Source organism: Coptis chinensis, chromosome 7, assembly GCF_015680905.1.
Source record: "Coptis chinensis isolate HL-2020 chromosome 7, ASM1568090v1, whole genome shotgun sequence".
NCBI classification, from domain to species: Eukaryota; Viridiplantae; Streptophyta; class Magnoliopsida; order Ranunculales; family Ranunculaceae; genus Coptis; species Coptis chinensis.
The window spans coordinates 23,564,772-23,583,011 of NC_141462.1; the positions used below are offsets into that span (position 1 = coordinate 23,564,772).

The 18,240-nt window shown below is 39.9% G+C and overlaps 1 protein-coding gene across 1 annotated transcript; it reads right to left on the minus strand.

Moving 5' to 3' along the window:
• Positions 1-10,333: 10,333 nt before the first annotated feature.
• Positions 10,334-10,711, minus strand: LOC147486703 (uncharacterized). The gene has a single exon (XM_086573822.1). It carries the CDS (start codon positions 10,709-10,711, stop codon positions 10,334-10,336), a length of 378 nt encoding a protein of 125 aa, XP_086429948.1.
• Between the last annotated feature and the right edge of the window lie 7,529 nt (positions 10,712-18,240).

Genomic DNA, 18,240 nt, shown 5'->3' on the forward strand with positions numbered 1-18,240 from the left:
ATAGTGAAAAAAAAAAGCAAGGTGTCACTTTGTTTTAATGTGGTGGATAAAAATGAAGTAAATGTGGTTTGATGTTTCACATGGGAGGAAATGAGATGTCTCTCAAATGAAGAAGAAAACAAAACAAGGGGGACACTCCATTTACCCCTTGACTTCTTTTCCTTACCTTGTATTATTTTTAGTTCCTTAGTCATTCTTATTATTTAGTTTTTAGTTTTGTAAGAAAAAGCTTGTAATAGTTTTAATGGAGGAAACCTTGGTTTTCTTCTAGGAAATAAATAAAAAGCAAGTGAGTTTAGTTAGTTTTCTTCTTCCTCTTTCTCTCTCTTTTTGTTCTTCTAACTTGTAATTCATCATCCCAAGGATCATGAGCTAACTTCCTTTTTGGGGAGTTAATCCATCTCATGTGAGGGAGAATATTCGTGGTTGGCTTGGTAGGTTGTTAGGAAGAACAACTAGACCTACATCCTATCCCAAAATGATAGATGGTGTAGTGTCTAGTTAGGAATCAAAGTAATGAGCTTAGAGATAAGTCATTGCTTGGTTCCACTTGCTAGCATGTATGAACTCTTTAATGAGCCATACATGTTAGGGATCAAGTTTTCTTCCATTAGGGCTTGTCTATGAGTCTAGGAAGAATCAAATGAACCTTTTCAAATCAACAACTAAATGTTATTTTCACATGAGGAGGATTAGCTCTCCACCTTTTCTTTAGTAAATTGTATTTTGTATTAATTGCATGATTTCAAATCTTAATGTTTTTTCTTTAATGTTTGTATAGGAAAGAAACCTAGCATTAGTAGTAAACTTACTCACTAGTTCCCTAAGAGTAACAACCAATTTGTAGTTGTCCTAGACTTTAGGTTGGTTCGAATCCTTATTCCAACTTTACGAAACGAAGATCGTGAGTAAGGAACTTTGAATTCGCTTTTGCACCAAATTAGAGAATCAATCTCTAACGTAGTAAAAAAAAGCTAATATCAAAATGGCGCCGCTGCTGTTCTAAAGACATAGGACTTGTGCTACAGATTGGAAGTTGCATCAAGGGGGAACCCCCACTCTCTTCCTTTCTTCCTTTTAGTTTCGTTCTTGCATTTTTTGTTAAATTTCATATTTTTGTCTTGCAATAGACCTGTTCGCTCACGGATTTTTTGTTGCACTTCCAGGTACCAAAATTTAGGACTGGGAAAGTATACTGCAGGCAATTATAAGACTTCTGTGAAAAGTTGAACTAATTGTGGCATATTTGACACACGTGCGCGTGGAAAGACTCGCGTCCGCAGGTGTACCCCACGTCCGCAGATGTATTTCCTTGTTTGCTTCTCCTGTTCAACCTCCACCATCCAATGATACACCCTGATCCATATCCAGGCCTAACTCTCTGAACCAGTACCTAAAATTTTTGAATATCTATTGGGATTAATCACGTCGACGATTGGAACGTCTGTTTCACTCTTTGGCGGTTTAGCGGGAAGCTACAGGAGGGTCTATTCTCTTACATACTCATTTATCCATCCAGTTTGCCTTTGTCGTTACCTATTTCTTTACTTCATCCACTATGGCGTCTTCATCAATTGCATCTTCATCAAACATGGTACCTCCCAAACTCATTCCTGAGCAATCCTTTCAGTCTATGATGGATTCCAATACCTATGGCCATCTCTTCCGTGACTACATTACAAACATCGGATGGTCTTCCCTAATTCTTCAACCTGACCAAACTTATTCTCCGAGTTTGGCTGCATACTTTTATGCTAATATGGAAGACACACCAACATTCAACCATGTGCATGGTTTCTACTTAGACGGGTTCACAATCCAAGTTGGTGACACACCTCATATCTTTTCTGAACAACAACTTGCACTAACTTTGGATCTTCCATATCATGATCCTGTTGCATCATGGCATTACATCTATCATAATTCTTACCGTGCCTTTCGGTGGCAAGCGTTTAAATGAAACTTACGGTGATGGTCTTGAGATTAAACGAGAAGGAAATGGCCATGTGGCATGGCATGACATCACCATTCCCTTAGCAAGCATGACCATGAACATGGGGACTGCGATGTTATTTGTACTCCTGAACATTATGGGAGATTAGCATTTTTCTACTGCCAATGAGGCTGCTTGCGTTGTATTCGGTGCCCTAGCTCTTGTCATACATTGTTTAACATCATAGGTTGTGTTATCTCCAACCTGAAACGAGCTCGCACTTTTTAAGATCAGTATATACTTTTACCGGTCACCGCTTGCCGAATCATGAAGACACATTTCCCACAGTTTGCAGCTACTTTTCATGACTGGGTCAAGGTAGATGCTATGTGCCCAGCAAACAGAATCATTCGTTCATTGAGGTTTCGGCAATAGAAGCGTCCCGCTCAGTACCTTAAGCATGTTCGTTGTTACCCGAAGGATGAAAATATGAAGACACATTTGAGGAATCTGGAAACGAAGACTGGGCAGAAATTTGGCAGACTATTATCTTTTGGCGTGATGCTAAGGAAATGCATTTCCTTCAAGAGGATGCTAGAACTTCACATCATGCTGGATGGTAAACTTGAGCTTGCCATTGTACATATATCTAGCTAAACCTTATGTTTGGTGTGCTATTGTTTTTCATGTTTCGTATGCTATTGTTTTTATTTCGTGTGGTATGTTTAGTGTGCTATTGAACATTTTCTTGTTTTTTCCTAATAATTATTATGTTCTCCAACCTTTACGTTCCGAAGAATCTAGCCCTAATTTTGGCGCATGGTTCTCGGTACTTTCTCTCTTTAATTATTGATACTTGAGGACTAAGCATCATTATGTTGGGGGTGCTTTAACCCTCAGTAGCAAATATTAGGCAAATTGTAACCCTATATAGTTTTTATTTTCATGTTAATAATTGTACTTAGTGACAAAGTCTTGTTTCCTTTTCAATGATGAAAATTGTCTAGAAATCTCATATTAGTATCCTAATTAGGAGTTGTTTTAAGAAACTTAAGATAATATGTATGCAATAGTTTATACATCTTTTCATGAACATTCATGTATCTTGAGTATCATCGATTGTACATAGCGGTAAGTTTCGAACCAACGGTTACTTACTTAAACTATAAATCCTATGAGAATCTAACCAAAAACCTTGACATGAGTGATTTGTGTGTGATGACACGGAGGAGTAGTTTTCCGATTAGGGAAAATCACGATCTACTTACTTGATCACCACCAACCCTAGGCTAGGCGAGAATTTAGGCCATCTTTGGATCGACATAGCTAAAAAATTCTTACTGTTACAAATTTTATGCTAGTCACTCCATCAACCTTTCATCAAACCTTTCACTTTCACCAAAAAATTCCTTACCCATTTATTAAACCAAATAAAAGAACCTACCTAAGTGATGAGTATGAGAAATAGGATGAAATGTGGAAAGAATAAAGAGAAAGACTTGTCCCAAATAAAAAGTCGGTTATTTGCTTCGGGAAAGAAAAATAGAATCATGTTCTTAAGCCGGTTAAAAAAAAAAAAAAAAAAAAAAATCCATTAGAGGCTTAAGAACAAGGTTGGAAAACTTCGATTGAAGAAGGAAAGAAAACAAAGATTTCTCTAGTGTAAATATATGAAGACCCTATTATCTCATACTTTCAGAATTTTAATTATCCATTTCCATTTTCTTGTACACTATCACCTAAGCCCCACAATACCTAATAAAGACCTCTAGCTCAATTAGGAGTAGGGTGGTGTGATAATAAGTAGTAGGCGTGATTGATCGACATCGGCTCCTCGGGACCGCATTTGAGATGTGAGGAAACGTGTGCCCACTGCACACTGGAGTTAACAAAACCTGAGAGGAAAATTTTTGAGTGAAATTGTGTTTTGACACATACCTGTGAGAACCCATTTAAGTATACTCTCCAAAGGATTTAGAAACAACCCTGCTAGTACATTTCAATGAAAAGTTCACTGCATGCATGATCATATGTAGATGTTTTAATTATTGAATACATATTAACTTGAGTTTCAAAGAAATCAATCCTCGTTCCCTGCTAAGGAGATGTATGGATATTTGAGATTAATTTAGGAAACGAGTTTCTGTCACTGAGTCGTTGTAGTATAAATGAAGTTTGTGAGTATCTTCTCTGAAAAACTCTCATGAGGCTATAACTCGTCCACTAGGGAATTCCTAGTGGTTTAAGGCCTTGTTGCATATGGTCAATGCAACCGCACTCTGCAAAACGAGAATTAGTTAGGACTACACATTTTTGGCCACTTATCTGTTTTAATGTCTCTTCTTTGCTTGAGGACAAGCAAAGTGCTATTTGGGGGTAGTGTGATAAGCACCCAAAAGTGTATTATGAAACCCCGTTGAGACATATAAATTTGGTTAACTATGTGTTTAATAATCATGAAATAAATATGTTTTCATACTTTTGCAGGTATTCGCAGTAAACATGGAAATATGGTTTAAACCTACAATAAAGCACGAGGAAACGACATGTATATGAATTCTTCAAAATCCGCCGCGAAGCATCAAACTTCCGAGCTCCTACCTCTTGAACCCGGGACTTGAATCGACAAGTGAGCTGCTTTCGGAATAATCAGGCGATGAACTCTACGCGATAGGCGGGAATTTGTAAAATTGCCCAAAGATCGGACCGCCATTGGATCTGCACATAGGACCCACTATCACGGGCCCACAAGATTGGATGAGTCATCAATCATGGAGCATGTCAAGAAAAAAATGACAAATTATTGGTGCAAAGTTGACACCTTGCATGTAATTAATTAGATTAGGTGTTAATAGTGAAAAAAAAGTGTCACTTTTTTTTAATGTGGTGGATAAAAATGAAGTAAATGTGGTTTGATGTTTCACATGGGAGGAAATGAGATGTCTCTCAAATGAAGAAGAAAACAAAACAAGGGGGACACTCCATTTACTCCCTTGACTTCTTTTCCTTACCTTGTATTATTTTAGTTCCTTAGTCATTCTTATTATTTAGTTTTTAGTTTTGTAAGAAAAAGCTTGTAATAGTTTTAATGGAGGAAACCTTGGTTTTCTTCTAGGAAATAAATAAAAAGCAAGTGAGTTTAGTTAGTTTTTCTTCTTCCACTTTCTCTCTCTTTTGTTCTTCTAACTTGTAATTCCTCATCCCAAGGATCATGAGCTAACTTCCCTTTTGGGGAGTTAATCCATCTCATGTGAGGGAGAATATTTGTGGTTGGCTTAGGAGGTTGTTAGGAAGAACAACTAGACCTACATCCTATCCCAAAATGATAGATGGTGTAGTGTCTAGTTAGGAATCAAAGTAATGAGCTTAGAGATAAGTCATTGCTTGGTTCCACTTGCTAGCATGTATGAACTCTTTAATGAGCCATACATGTTAGGGATCAAGTTTTCTTCCATTAGGGCTTGTCTATGAGTCTAGGAAGAATCAAATGAACCTTTTCAAATCAACAACTAAATGTTATTTTCACATGAGGAGGATTAGCTCTCCACCTTTTCTTTAGTAAATTGTATTTTGTATTAATTGCATGATTTCAAATCTTAATGTTTTTTCTTTAATGTTTGTATAGGAAAGAAACCTAGCATTAGTAGTAAACTTACTCACTAGTTCCATAAGAGTAACAACCAATTTGTAGTTGTCCTAGACTTTAGGTTGGTTCGAATCCTTATTCCCATTTTACGAAACGAAGATCGTGAGTAAGGAACTTTGAATTCGCTTTTGCACTAAATTAGAGAATCAATCTTTAAACGTAGTAAAAGTGTAATATCATATATCAAAGCTAGAACTGCTTTTTCAATGTAAGAGTATCTTTTTTCAGCTGGTGTTAGCGTCTTGCTTGTGAAATAGATCGGCTTTTCTAATCCTTTGTCTTCCTTGAAGAGAACTGAACTAATAGCAAAGTCGGAGACTATGAGGTAGAGCCCCAATGTTTCACCATCTGTTAGTGTTGCCAAAACTGGTGGTGTTGTCAGGTACTCTTTGAGAGTAGAGAACGCTTGCTGGCATTAGTTGCTCCATGAGAATTGTTCCCTTTTTTGAGAAGTTGCAGGAAAGGTCGACATTTGTTTGACGCCTTTGATATGAACCGGTTGAGAGCGGCCACCATTCTTGATAGCTTATGTATTTGCTTCTTTGTCTTTGGATCGGGCATTCCCAAGAACGCTCGGATTTAGTTTGGATTAGCCTCGATTCCCCGTTGTGATACCTGATATCCTAGAAATTTCCCAGAGGACGCTCCAAAGAGGCATTTTTCTAGATTCAGCTTCATCTGAGTTTGGCATAATCTGGAGAACGCCTGCTCGAGGTGAGTGAGGTGATCAACTATTTTCTTGCTCTTGACCACCATGTTGTCTATATAGACTTCCATGGTGTCTTTTAACATATCCTGGAACATGTCAGTAACGAGCCGTTGGTAGGTGGCTCCAGCGTTCTTGAGGCCGAACGGGAGGATGTTGTAGCAGTAGATCCCTTGCTCTGTGATAAGTGAGGTTTTCTCTTGATCTTCTTCTGTGAGTGGGATCTGGTTGTAGCCGCTGTATGCATCCATAAATGACAGGAGTTTGTGGCCACAAGTTTGGTCCACGAGTCGGTCGATTCTTGGCAAGGGGAACTATCCTTAGGTGTCTCTTGGTTGAGATTGGTGAAGTCAACGCAGAGGCAAATTGTACCTCTCTTTTTAGGGACTGCTACTATGTTAGCGATCCACTCTGGGTAGTCTACCTTTCTGATGAAGCCTACTTTTTTGAGTTTATCAACCTCATCATTAATTGCTTTTTGAAATCTAAGGGATAACTTCCTAGGTCGCTGACGGACTGGCCTAGCATTGGGGTTGACATTTAAATTATGACGTGTAATATTAGGATCTATACTAGGTACATCGATGTACGACCAAGCGAAGACGTCTTTATTCAATGATAAAAAGTTTACAAGCTGTGCCTTGAGAGTAGGGTCAAGGTTATCCCCCACATATAGATCATCTTTAGTTCCTAGGTTCACTCGCTCATTTTCTTCAGTTGGAACTGCTGCTTTTGAAGCTGAGGTGACCTCAGTGGAGCTGGTCGCGGGTGATGCTTTGTCGATATGAGGAATGGAGGTCTTAGCCGCAGGAGCTGGGGCGACCTCTCTGGTTACGACAACAGGGGCTAATGCAATCTCTGTGGTCATGACAACAGGGGCTGGTGCGACCTCTAGGATCCTGACTGGTGGATTGATAGGGAACGGAGCTTGGGCGACCTCTGGGGTCTTGACTGGTGGATTAACAGGTCACGAAGCTGGGGCGACCTTTGGGGTCCTGATTGGTGGATTGACTTTTTTGATAACGCCCCCAGCGTTCGCCTTTTGGCATTTTGGATTTGACCTCAGCAATTAAATCTTTGGCCATCGTGTAGCTGGTGGGCTCGCTCTTGGGTCGGATAGAAGGCCCAGTGGACTTGTTCGCTGGGAGGATCTGATTGCAGTGGTAAGCCTCGAGCTGGTTGCTGCGAAGCTCCATTATACCTTTGGGGCCGGGAAAGCGGAGTACCTGGTGGAGTGTTGATGGTATATCTTGCATTTGATAGATCCAACGACGTCCTAGGATGGCATTGTAGGATGAGTGGATGTCTAGAACGCTAAAAAATGCGTGTTGATGCTAACTTTATCCTCCCTAGATCCAACAGAGATTGGGAGTATGATGTCACCAATTGGGTCGACTTGAGAGCCATTGAATCCATAAAGAGGGGCTATTGGATCTATAAAGACCGATCTGGGAAGGTTCATCCGATCCCTTTGATGGTATGATAGAACAAGATGTCACATGAACTACCAGGGTCTATCAAGAATGTTTGAGTGTCTAGTCGCTAATTTTGACATGGACAACTAGGGCATCATTATGAGGGAGGCAAACCTTGTTGAAGTCGGCCTTCGTGAAAGTTATGTCGCCTATACTGCGACCTGAACTGTGTGGAGCAAGTACCACCTGAGAAGAGAACTGATAGACTTCCTGGAGAGCACCTATGTGTCTCCTCTTTTCTCTAGTGGATGTGACATAATTATCCTGGAACGTGATCATGTTGATCATCCTGTCATTATCTCTGTCAAATGAGTGTTAACGATGGTCATGGTGGGAACTAGTCGCTGGGGCGTCCTCTACTACGACATCGAGCTTGAGTATTGTGGTGAGAGCGAGCTGGAGATCTGCTGCGCTCTCTGTGGGCCATGAGCTTATGGCGCAGGTCGCCATCCACGATATTGGTATAATGCTTGATATGACCTGACTCGATGAGGTCTTGGAGGTAGTGCTTGAGCCCCCAGCACTCATTGGTATCATGATATTTTGCTCAATGGAAGGCACAATAGGGCTTGCCTGGTCGATCTTCTAGCTGCTGCACTTCAGGTCGGTAGTAGGCAGCTTTCTTGATCTTTTACAGTATGTAACTGGGAGATCGGGTGAGTACAGCAAACTTGTGGCTATTGTTCGTTCTGGTTCCAGACTTCTGTCCTTGTTGTCTAGGTCGTTTCTTTGTAGGTGGGGCATCACTAGAGATCACTGCCACTTCTTGTTCTTCTGTTAAGCCCGTTTCAGGCTTTCTTGCAACTTGATGTACTTGTCAACTTGAGCATACAGTTCAGATAAAGTTTCTAGACGTTCTTTCAAGAGCGATCTGGAGAGTGTGGTGTTCCGAACATGGTAGGCGTTGGAGAATGCCAATGTGACAAATGACTCTTTGAGGCCGCTTTCCATGCCCAGTAGTTCGGTTTTGAACCGACCTAAGAAGGCGCGGATGGTTTCATCTTCGCTTAGTGAGAGCTGGAAAAGTGAATCTAGATCTGCTTTTTTACGCCTGTTGTGGACGTACTGGCTAGCGAATAGATCGGTGAAATTTTTGAAGTTCTTTATCGAGTCCGGCTAGAGTGAAAAGAACCAATCGAGAGTGCCATCTTGCAGGCTGGCGGGAAACAGACGACAGTGGAGATGGTTGAACTCCTGAGCACTATAGAGTGTAAGGCTCTGAATGTAGTGAGCCATGTGTTGACCAGGGCATGTGCTGCCATCGTACATTGCGAAGTTTGGTTGGACAAAATTTGGAGGGGAAGGTTTACTAAGTACCTCAGCAGTGAAAGGGGACGCCCAATACGTCTTTAACATCTTCTGAATGATCTGAGTGGCGTCCTTCTTGACTGCGCTTTGATCTATTCTTTGTGATAGCTCGTTAATCTTCTGATTAACTTAGTTGATACCGTCCTTTGCTATAGCACCAGGTGGATTTTGCGCGTCCACTTATGCTTTCAAAGCAACATTCTCTTGCCTAAGCAGGGTGATGTGCTCATTCGAGGCTTGCCATGCTTCGTGGGCTTGAGGATTTTTGTTTATGTAAAGTGGTTTCTAAAGAAATCAAGACCACAGACGGTGCCAATGTAAAGGTGTGGTTTAGTCTAGGCTTTATTACTTGTGGATAGAGTGGAGGAGAGGGGGATATTATATTAGAAAGACCAAGTTCATTCTGAGCGAAGTGCCTACGTATCTATCTCTCACTTCTGAGGGGAGAGTAGAATCAGGTCTGGTATAGTTCATGTAGGGGGTATTTATAGCTGCTGAACATGGAGATCTATACAACACGTGTACTGAAAAGCACATATGTATGGTTGAGATTGAGAAGGAGTGTATGTATGGTGTTGGTAGGAATTCTGTACTAATGGGGAGTGGTTACGGTGGTTCGTATTTTGCAGTAATGGAATGTGTAAGTATGGCTTTGGTAATGATTGCTTTTAGAAGATAGGTGATGTCATGAGATAGAACATTTTGCGTGAGGATGTGCGAGTTGATTTGCTTCGGAGCGATCTCATAGATCGGATGCGTGAGCTAATGATGCAAGTCGCTCTGAAGGCAGTTTGGGGGACGAGGGCATGAGGTTGGTATGGTATTTCCGCAATGTTGGACACGTGCCTGATATTCCTAAATGAGAATATCACTCCCTCACAAAGGCCATATATATTAAGCAACCAAGACACTGATGATGCATTTGGCAACAAAATCCAAGTGACAATAAAATCATAAAAGAAATGTGACCGAGATTGTCGAGATTATGAATCATAATTTACTACAATAGTGATCATGAAATTAGACATACAACTAAACTCATTTGGGTTTTGCAACTTTATTTATTTTTTATTTTTTCTAAGTAAGCAAATATTGTATAGATGAAAGTAAAAACAAAAGAGAGGAGAAGGTACATGTGTATCCTATAGTCCACTGTAATAGTAGCACTATTAGGATTTTTAGTCAAATCTAAAGTAAACTTGTTGTGGAACCTCCCATGTGGTAATTCATGGTGGTTTTACATCAAAAACTAGTTGATCATTTGTCTATAAATTTGTAGCATATTTGGCCACTTTGTATGCGGAGAAGTTGCATTCCCTCCATGTAGGTGTTATCTTGCAGTACTCTAGCTTCTCCTTATATTTATCCAATCTTTGCTTCATCCCCCATGGAAGTTGTGAGCTCCCAAAAGCATGGACTGCAGCCGCCGAATCCGATTCAACCCATAACTTCTTCCAATTCCTTTGAACCGCATGTTCTGCACCTTCAAGTATAGCCAAGCAGTTAGCTATATAATTTGTGGCAAGGTCTATGTGTCTGCATACCACAACAACAAAGTGACACCTACTATCCCTAAACATAACTCCATAGCCCGAAGGGCCTGGGTTTCCTTGGGAATCATGATAAGTGCTCAAAAAGGGCATTTTAACCCTTGATTATACCTCTTGTTTAGCCATCTTAGTGGACTAATAGTGTTTGTAAGTTATGTTTTATGATTCTACAGGTGAAAGAGAGAGTTTTGTGGAATATTAGAGAAAAAGGGGTAAAACAGAGCAATTCAGAGCATTAAGGATCACATGGGAAGCTCGTGGACAATCATGGAGAAGGCCAAGGAATTGGAGCAATTAAAGATGTGACTTGGACCTATTTTAAAGCCTATTGGATGCCCAAGGCTAAAGGATTCGTTGCTTGGACCAAAGCCCGCAAAAGAGGATAGAAGGATAGAGCAGAAGAGACAAAATAGGCTTACGCGTTTGGGATGCATGGATCGAGCGTCCAGATGCATTGATCACGTCTGAGACGCATGAATAGTGCATCCAGACGCATGGATCAACACTGTAGCCAATTTCTTCTTAGTTTTGGAGACGAAGTTGGACTCTAAAAGAAGTCTATTTGTATTAGGAAACAAATGACGGTTTGGAATGCTTCTAGAGCTCATTATAACCTCTATAAATAGAGGACCTAAGTGCCTCATGTAATTTGCCAATTCACTTATATTCTTGTCTCCAGAACTTGAGGCAGAGAGAGATTAATAATAAAAGATCGGTTTTAACTAGCTGAGTCTTAATAAATTAGTCTTTCTAGTCTTATGTTCTTTGACTCTTCTTCTTCTCGTTCTTCGTGTTCTTCCTTCTTTATGGAAGGCTAATCTTCTCCTTCAAGGGAGGAGATGAAGCTGATGCTTAAGGTTTAATGATTCTTCTAGTTCATGGTGTTCTTCAATCAGGTTAGTTCTTTATGTTTTTAGTTATTAGTTCCATTGTCCACACCAGGGGATGGAAGTATAGAATAGGGTTTATGTTTTGCAATATTAATATCATGCTAGTGTTCTTTACTTTTCTTCTAGTAGTATAGTTCTTTAGAGTTAGGGAAGTATTCTTTGTGTTGCCTTAGAAGGGGTAGCTCGGGGGAGTGGTTGCCTAGGGGAAGTATTCTTTGTGTTTTGCCTTAAGTGGTGATTCATTGAATGGCATACTATTAGGAAGTACTCCTTGATGTTGCTCTTGGTAATACATTGAATGGCTGCCCGAGCTTACATAAAAGGAAAGAAGATATTAATAGCATAAACATAGGAACAACCTTAAGTAGAGTTAATTGTTAACGATGTTTAGATCCAGGGGCATCGGCACTTTTTCGATTACTAATTGTAGTCTACTTGTAAGAACAACCATGAAGCAGAAGGTCATAGATTAAAAGTATTGGTGGATTCTAATCTCTTGAATTCCCTCTCTTATAAATTCTCAATAGTTTAGTTAATTTAGTTTAGTTTAGCATTAGAATCTAAAATCTCTACAATCATAGTTTTTAATCCCTTAAACCCCCTTTCCAGTCCTGTCCTTCACACAACATACACTTAAAAGTGGAACGATATCCTACTCATTCTTTACTTATTGAGGGATAATTAGGTTTTGATACGCTTCTATTTTGTTCAACGACCATACACCATCTACATACACAAAAAAGATGCATTGTCAAATGGCGTTGCTGCCATTTTAAGTTGTTTATGTTTAATGTTTTCTTTCAAGATTAGAACTTTGGATATTGAGGTAATTTTAGCCGCATCATCCATCCTTTTGAGAAAGAAAGAAGCTTGAAGGACATCTCGAAGACAAGATCTACCATCCAGGTTAGTCGAATCTTCATTCTTTTTATTTTTCTTAGTATAGTTGCATCATATCGTAGTTTAGTTTTATTGCTTTCTAGTATAATTGCATTTAAGACCTTTTCAATAATTGAAGTTGTAAGCCAATACAGCGAAACATCAAACTCTAGTGTTTCTTGTCTGAATCTTGACAAACGGACTATCGTCTGTGGGCAGTAGTACTTAAGCAATCCAAGTGATTCACCATAACCCTAGAAGAGACAGCTTTAGACAACGGGCGAGATACTAGCTGCAAAGCCCAACCTAGTTAAAGGAAAGTAGTTTTACATTTTAGTATAACTTAGAATAATTGCATACTATTCAAGCATAGTAGGATAGTTTTTCGTTATTTTCGTATAACATTTTCTAGTGTATGCCCCGTCATCCATATCATCGTCCAGTAAGAACACAACAGTGGACAAGGTTTAACAACCGACTCACAAGAATACTTGATGAGATTGATACAATGGCCGCACGCAATGATGGAGGTGTTTTGGACACCAATAATCCTAAAGTTATCCTACCCATGCAAGCACAACAGAGGAAGAAACTAAGTGATTTCTATTCGCTAATAATTGGAGACCCACCCAGCAGTATTGTTTTTCCAGAGACAGAAGCTAACTGGTTTGAACTTAGAGCATCAGTAATCTCTATGCTTCCAAAGTTCAATGGTTCAGACAATGTTCAGCCTTATGTTCACATGAACAAATTTCTATCAGTCCTCAGAACTTTCAAGAACCAGAATATTAGGGATGAGAGTATCAAGTTAATTCTTTTTCCACTCTTACTCGAAGGTAAAGCATCCAAATGGTTAATTGCACAACCAATCAATTCAATCAACAACTGGGAGAAGTTGAGAACAAAGTTTATGAACAAGTTCTACCCACCCCAGAAGACAGATGCCATGCAGCAAGCCATCAACAATTTCAAAGGGAAGGTGACTGAAGAATATCATCAAAGCTAGGAGAAATTCAATAATCTGCTAGTCTCATGTCCACATCATGGTTATGATAAGAGCACATTGGCTCATTTTTTCTTTTGAGGACTTTCTATTATGAACAAGCAGATGATACAGTCAATGCATCAAGGTAAGTTTACATCATTGGATGGAGAGGAAGCCTACAACTTTCTCGAGAATTTAGCTGAAGACACTCAACAATGGAGTACTAGCAGCAACGAGGGCGTAGCTAGAGTGGAGGGTGCCGGCAATTTGGCAACCAAATTCAAGAAGACCCAAATCAAGCAATGCTATCGATTATGGAAAGCCTATCAACGGGGACTTGAAACTCAACAAGAAGTTTGATCGAGTTCTCTATGAATCCTCCAAAGCAAACAATTTCCAAAGCTAAACCTCAGCCAACCAAGCCTTGTTATGCCATTTGTGAGCTATGTTCTAATGAAGGCCACACTACTGACGAGTGTTCGTACTATCTTGATACTAATGCAGAGGCATGTAGTATCAACTCTTTAGGAAGAAATAACCAGTTCAATCAAGGATAGAATTATTGGAAGACACAAAATACAAATCAGAGGAATTTTCCTCCAGGATTCCAAAATCAGTCAAATTAGTACCAGAATAACCAGTATCAGTTCCAAAACCACCAGCAACCATACAGAAATCAACAGTCATACCAGAACTAGCAATACCAAGCCAACACAAACAAAGAATTAGTACCAGATCTTATGAGTGGATATATTACCCCTACGCTTCAGTCGAGCAAAGCAGTTATCCCATATATGGAGGAAGCTATTACCACCATTGTCAATGAGCTAAAACAGACAAATCAAAGAACCCATAAGTTGGAGAGTAACTTTAGTGTCATTCAAGGCCAGATAGGGCAAATCGCTGTCGCCTTGATAGAAAGATCGAAAGGAGCATTACCAAGCCAGCCGGAGCCAAATCCGAAAGGAAGAGGTGTCCTGCAGGTGGATAACCTTGAGATTACTCATGAACAAGTTAATGCTATCACCACTCTGAGGTCAGGCAAGAAAGTTGATAACAAGATTGTCTATGAACCAGGAAAAGATTCTGCGGAGCCTAAGGAAACTTATGTCCCCACCATCCCACCCAGTTCTAACACTCCAAATATATCTAGTGTTGTGCCACTGCGATGAAACTGTTGCAAAAGAAGCTGAAGGAACTATTGTGGAAGTAAGTAAGAAGAAACCATCACGAGTAACTCCACCTGTCACTCCACTATCCGTTACCAAGCCAACCGAAGCCGAAAGAAGAGAACCGATATTGAAGAATCCGCCAGCACCGTTTCTTTTGAAACTAGTGAATACCAGGAAGGATGACCAGTACAAGGAGATTTGCGATGTATTTCAGAATTTGCATATTAATATCCCATTTTTTACCACCATCAAGCAAGTTCCCTCGTATGCCAAGTTCGTGAAAGATCTAGTGAAGAAGAAAACCAACATTCTGAAAGAAGCTTTTATCACTCAAAGACGTTCATCGTTACCTCTGAGAATCTAACGGTTGTGGCCGAAAGATCCCGAAGTCCAACTGCTACATGCGAGAATGGAGATTCTTTGGAAGAGCAAGCTTTATTAGATTTGGGTGCGAGTGTGAATCTTCTCCCATATTTTGTCTACGAGAAATTAGGCTTGAAGGATCTTAAACCGACTGATGTTACTTTACAGTTGGCAGATAGATCAGTAAAGATACCTAAAGGAATCATTGAAGACGTCATAGTCAAGATCGAAGATTTCTATTATCCGGTTGATTTCATAGTACTCGACACAACACCTACATCTGGTAGGCAGATACCAATCATTCTAGGCAGACCATTCTTGGCCACTGCAAATGCACTCATCAACTGTTGAAACGGTAATATGACGTTATCCTTTGGTAATATGAGAGTCGAAACCAATATTTTCCATACGTTACAGCAACCACAGGAGGTGTGTGCTATGAACGAGGTATGCATGATTGAAGCGTTAACACATGATTATCTGACTCATTCATATCCTGCTGACGAGTTGTTGAAAGCTCAGACAGACTCAGACTATGAGGAACTTAGTGTCGAGGAAATCAATGCAATTTTGGATTCATCACCTATCATGGATGACAGCAAGTTCAAAGAAAAGTTTGAATCGTCTATGCTTGATGGACCATTTAAAGAGCTTAAGAAGGAGCCGCCTAAGCTAGAATTGAAGCCTTTGCCGTCTACACTCAAGTATGCTTTCTTGGGAGATTTGGGAACCTACCCAGTAGTCATTGCATCAGATTTGACTGAGGAGCAGGAATCCACGTTAGTAGCACTTTTAAAGGAACACAAGTCAGCTATAGGTTGGACAATTGACAATATCAAGAGGATCAGCCCTATGATAGTTCAACATAGGATTCATTTGGAAGAGGATTCCAAGACTTCTAAGCAACCACAGAGGAGGCTTAATCCAAAGATGAAGGAAGTAGTTCGAGAAGAGGTCGTCAAACTCCTTGATGGCTGGCATTATCTACCCTATTTACGATAGTCAATGGGTTAGTCCAGTTCAAGTTGTGCGAAGAAATCCAAACCACGTTTCGAATCAATGAGTTGATTCCAACCCGGATTCGCACTAGATGGACATCGATTATAGGAAGAATAAGCATCAAGGAAAGACCATTTTCCATTGCCATTCATCGATCGGATGTTAGAAAGATTAGCTGGACAAGACAAACTTTGCTTTCTTGATGGTTACTCAAGATATTTTCAAATCCATATTCACCCTGAGGACCAAGAGAAGACCACATTCACATGTCCGTTCGGAACATTCGCCTACCGTCGTATGCCTTTTGGTCTATGCAATGCACCGGCCACTTTTCAGCGATGCATGATGAGTATTTTTGATGACATGGTGGAGAAATACATGGAAGTTTTTATGGATGATTTTTCAGTTTTTGGATCATCTTTTGAGGAATGCCTACACCATCTCTCCTTAGTCCTTAAACGTTGTTCGCGATACAAACTTAGCTCAACTAGGAAAAGTGTCACTTCATGGTAAAGGAAGGGATAGTCTTTGGAACACCAAGTTTCAAAGGAAGGAATTCTAGTAGATCGGCGAAGATTGATATTATAAAGGATCTACCCAAATCGAGAACTCTTAGGTCAATTCTACCGTCGATTTATCAAGGATTTCGATGAATTGCAAGACCCATTTGTTCATCTGTTATGGAAAGATATTGTTTTGATTTTGATATTCCATGTGTTGAAGCTTTTATGAAGTTAAAGGAAGCACTCACTTCAGCACTAATCATTAAAGTGCTCCCGACCGGAGCGAGCCATTTGAGATAATGTGTGATGCATCGATTATGCTATAGGAGCCGTTCTAGGACAAAGAGACAAGAAAGTGCAGATGCAATCTATTATGCTAGCAAGACTCTAAATGGAGCTCGATTAATTATTCTACCACCGAGGAAGGAACTCTTGGGTTATTCTCTTGACAAATTCCGACAATATCGATAGGTTCAAAGGTGACCTATAATCGACCATCTTTGCCTTTAGTAAGCGGGATGCCAAGCCTAGGTTGATCCGATGGATACTACTTTTACAAGAATTTAATTTGGAGATCGGATAAGAAAGGAACAGAGAATGTCGCTGATCACCTTTCTAGATTGCTAGTGGAGAATGTGGAAGACGACTTACAAATCTATGAGACTTTCCCCGATGAACAATTGTTGATTACCATGGTATGGCCATATCGTAAATTATCTTATGACCGACAAGGTACCATCGCATTGGAGCAAGCAGGAAAAAGATTTATTCTACTCAAAGGCCATATTATTTTTTTGGGATGATCCATACTTATTCAAGAAGTGTTCGGATCAGATTATTTGAAGATGCATCCCATCGATCGAACAGAATCCATTTTATCATTCATCACACGATCGGCCTTCTATGAGGAGGACACTTTGGCCCGCATCGTCATCGAACAAGGTATTACAAAGCTGGATTCTATTAGCCTACTCTTTTTAAAGATGCAAATGTTTATTGCAAAGCATGTCCAAGATGCCAATTTTTGGGTAAGACCTGGTTCTAGTGGCCTCAACAACCGATCCTTATCTCAAATCTTTGATGTATTTAGATTTCAACCATTTCCGCATATTTTGGTCACACCTACATTCTCTTGGCTGTGGACTATGTTTCAAAATGGATTGAATCAGTTCCTACAAAGACCGCCGATCATAAAGTCATCGTGGACTTTCTGAAGAAGAACATTCTACCAAGATTTGGAACACCGAAAGCCATCATCAGTATTAACGGTTCTCACTTCTGTAACTGTGTATTTGGGAATCTTATGGCAAAGTATGGAGTAATTCACAAGCTAGCTTTACCATATCATCCTCAGACTAATGGTCAAGCAGAAGTTTCGAATAGGGAAATCAAGAGTATTCTGGAGAAGACAGTTAATCCTTCTAGGAAAGATTGGTCTCTTAGACTCCAAGATGCACTATGGGCATACAGAACAACATTCAAAACACCGATAGGGATGTCGCCCTATTGCTTGGTATATGGAAAGACGTGTCATCTACCTATTAAGTTAGAACATAAAGCCTATTGGGCAGTGAAAGAGATGAATTTCAGCCTAGATCAAGCAGGAGAAAGGAGGAAGCTTCAGATCAGTGAATTAGAGGAATTGAGAAGTGATGCTTATGATAAGTTAATGATTTACAAGGAAAAGACTAAAGGATTATATGACAGAAGAATTCTGAAGAGACAATTTGAACCTAAACAGAAGGTTCTGGTCTACAACTCTCGTTTAGAAATTTTCCCTGGAAAGTTGAGATCTAGATGGATGGGACCGTTTATAGTAAGACATGTCACA

Bases quoted from the DNA above. Each gene is read 5' to 3' on its own strand.
- LOC147486703 (XM_086573822.1), bottom strand. From the start codon at position 10,711: ATGCCCTTTTTGAGCACTTATCATGATTCCCAAGGAAACCCAGGCCCT.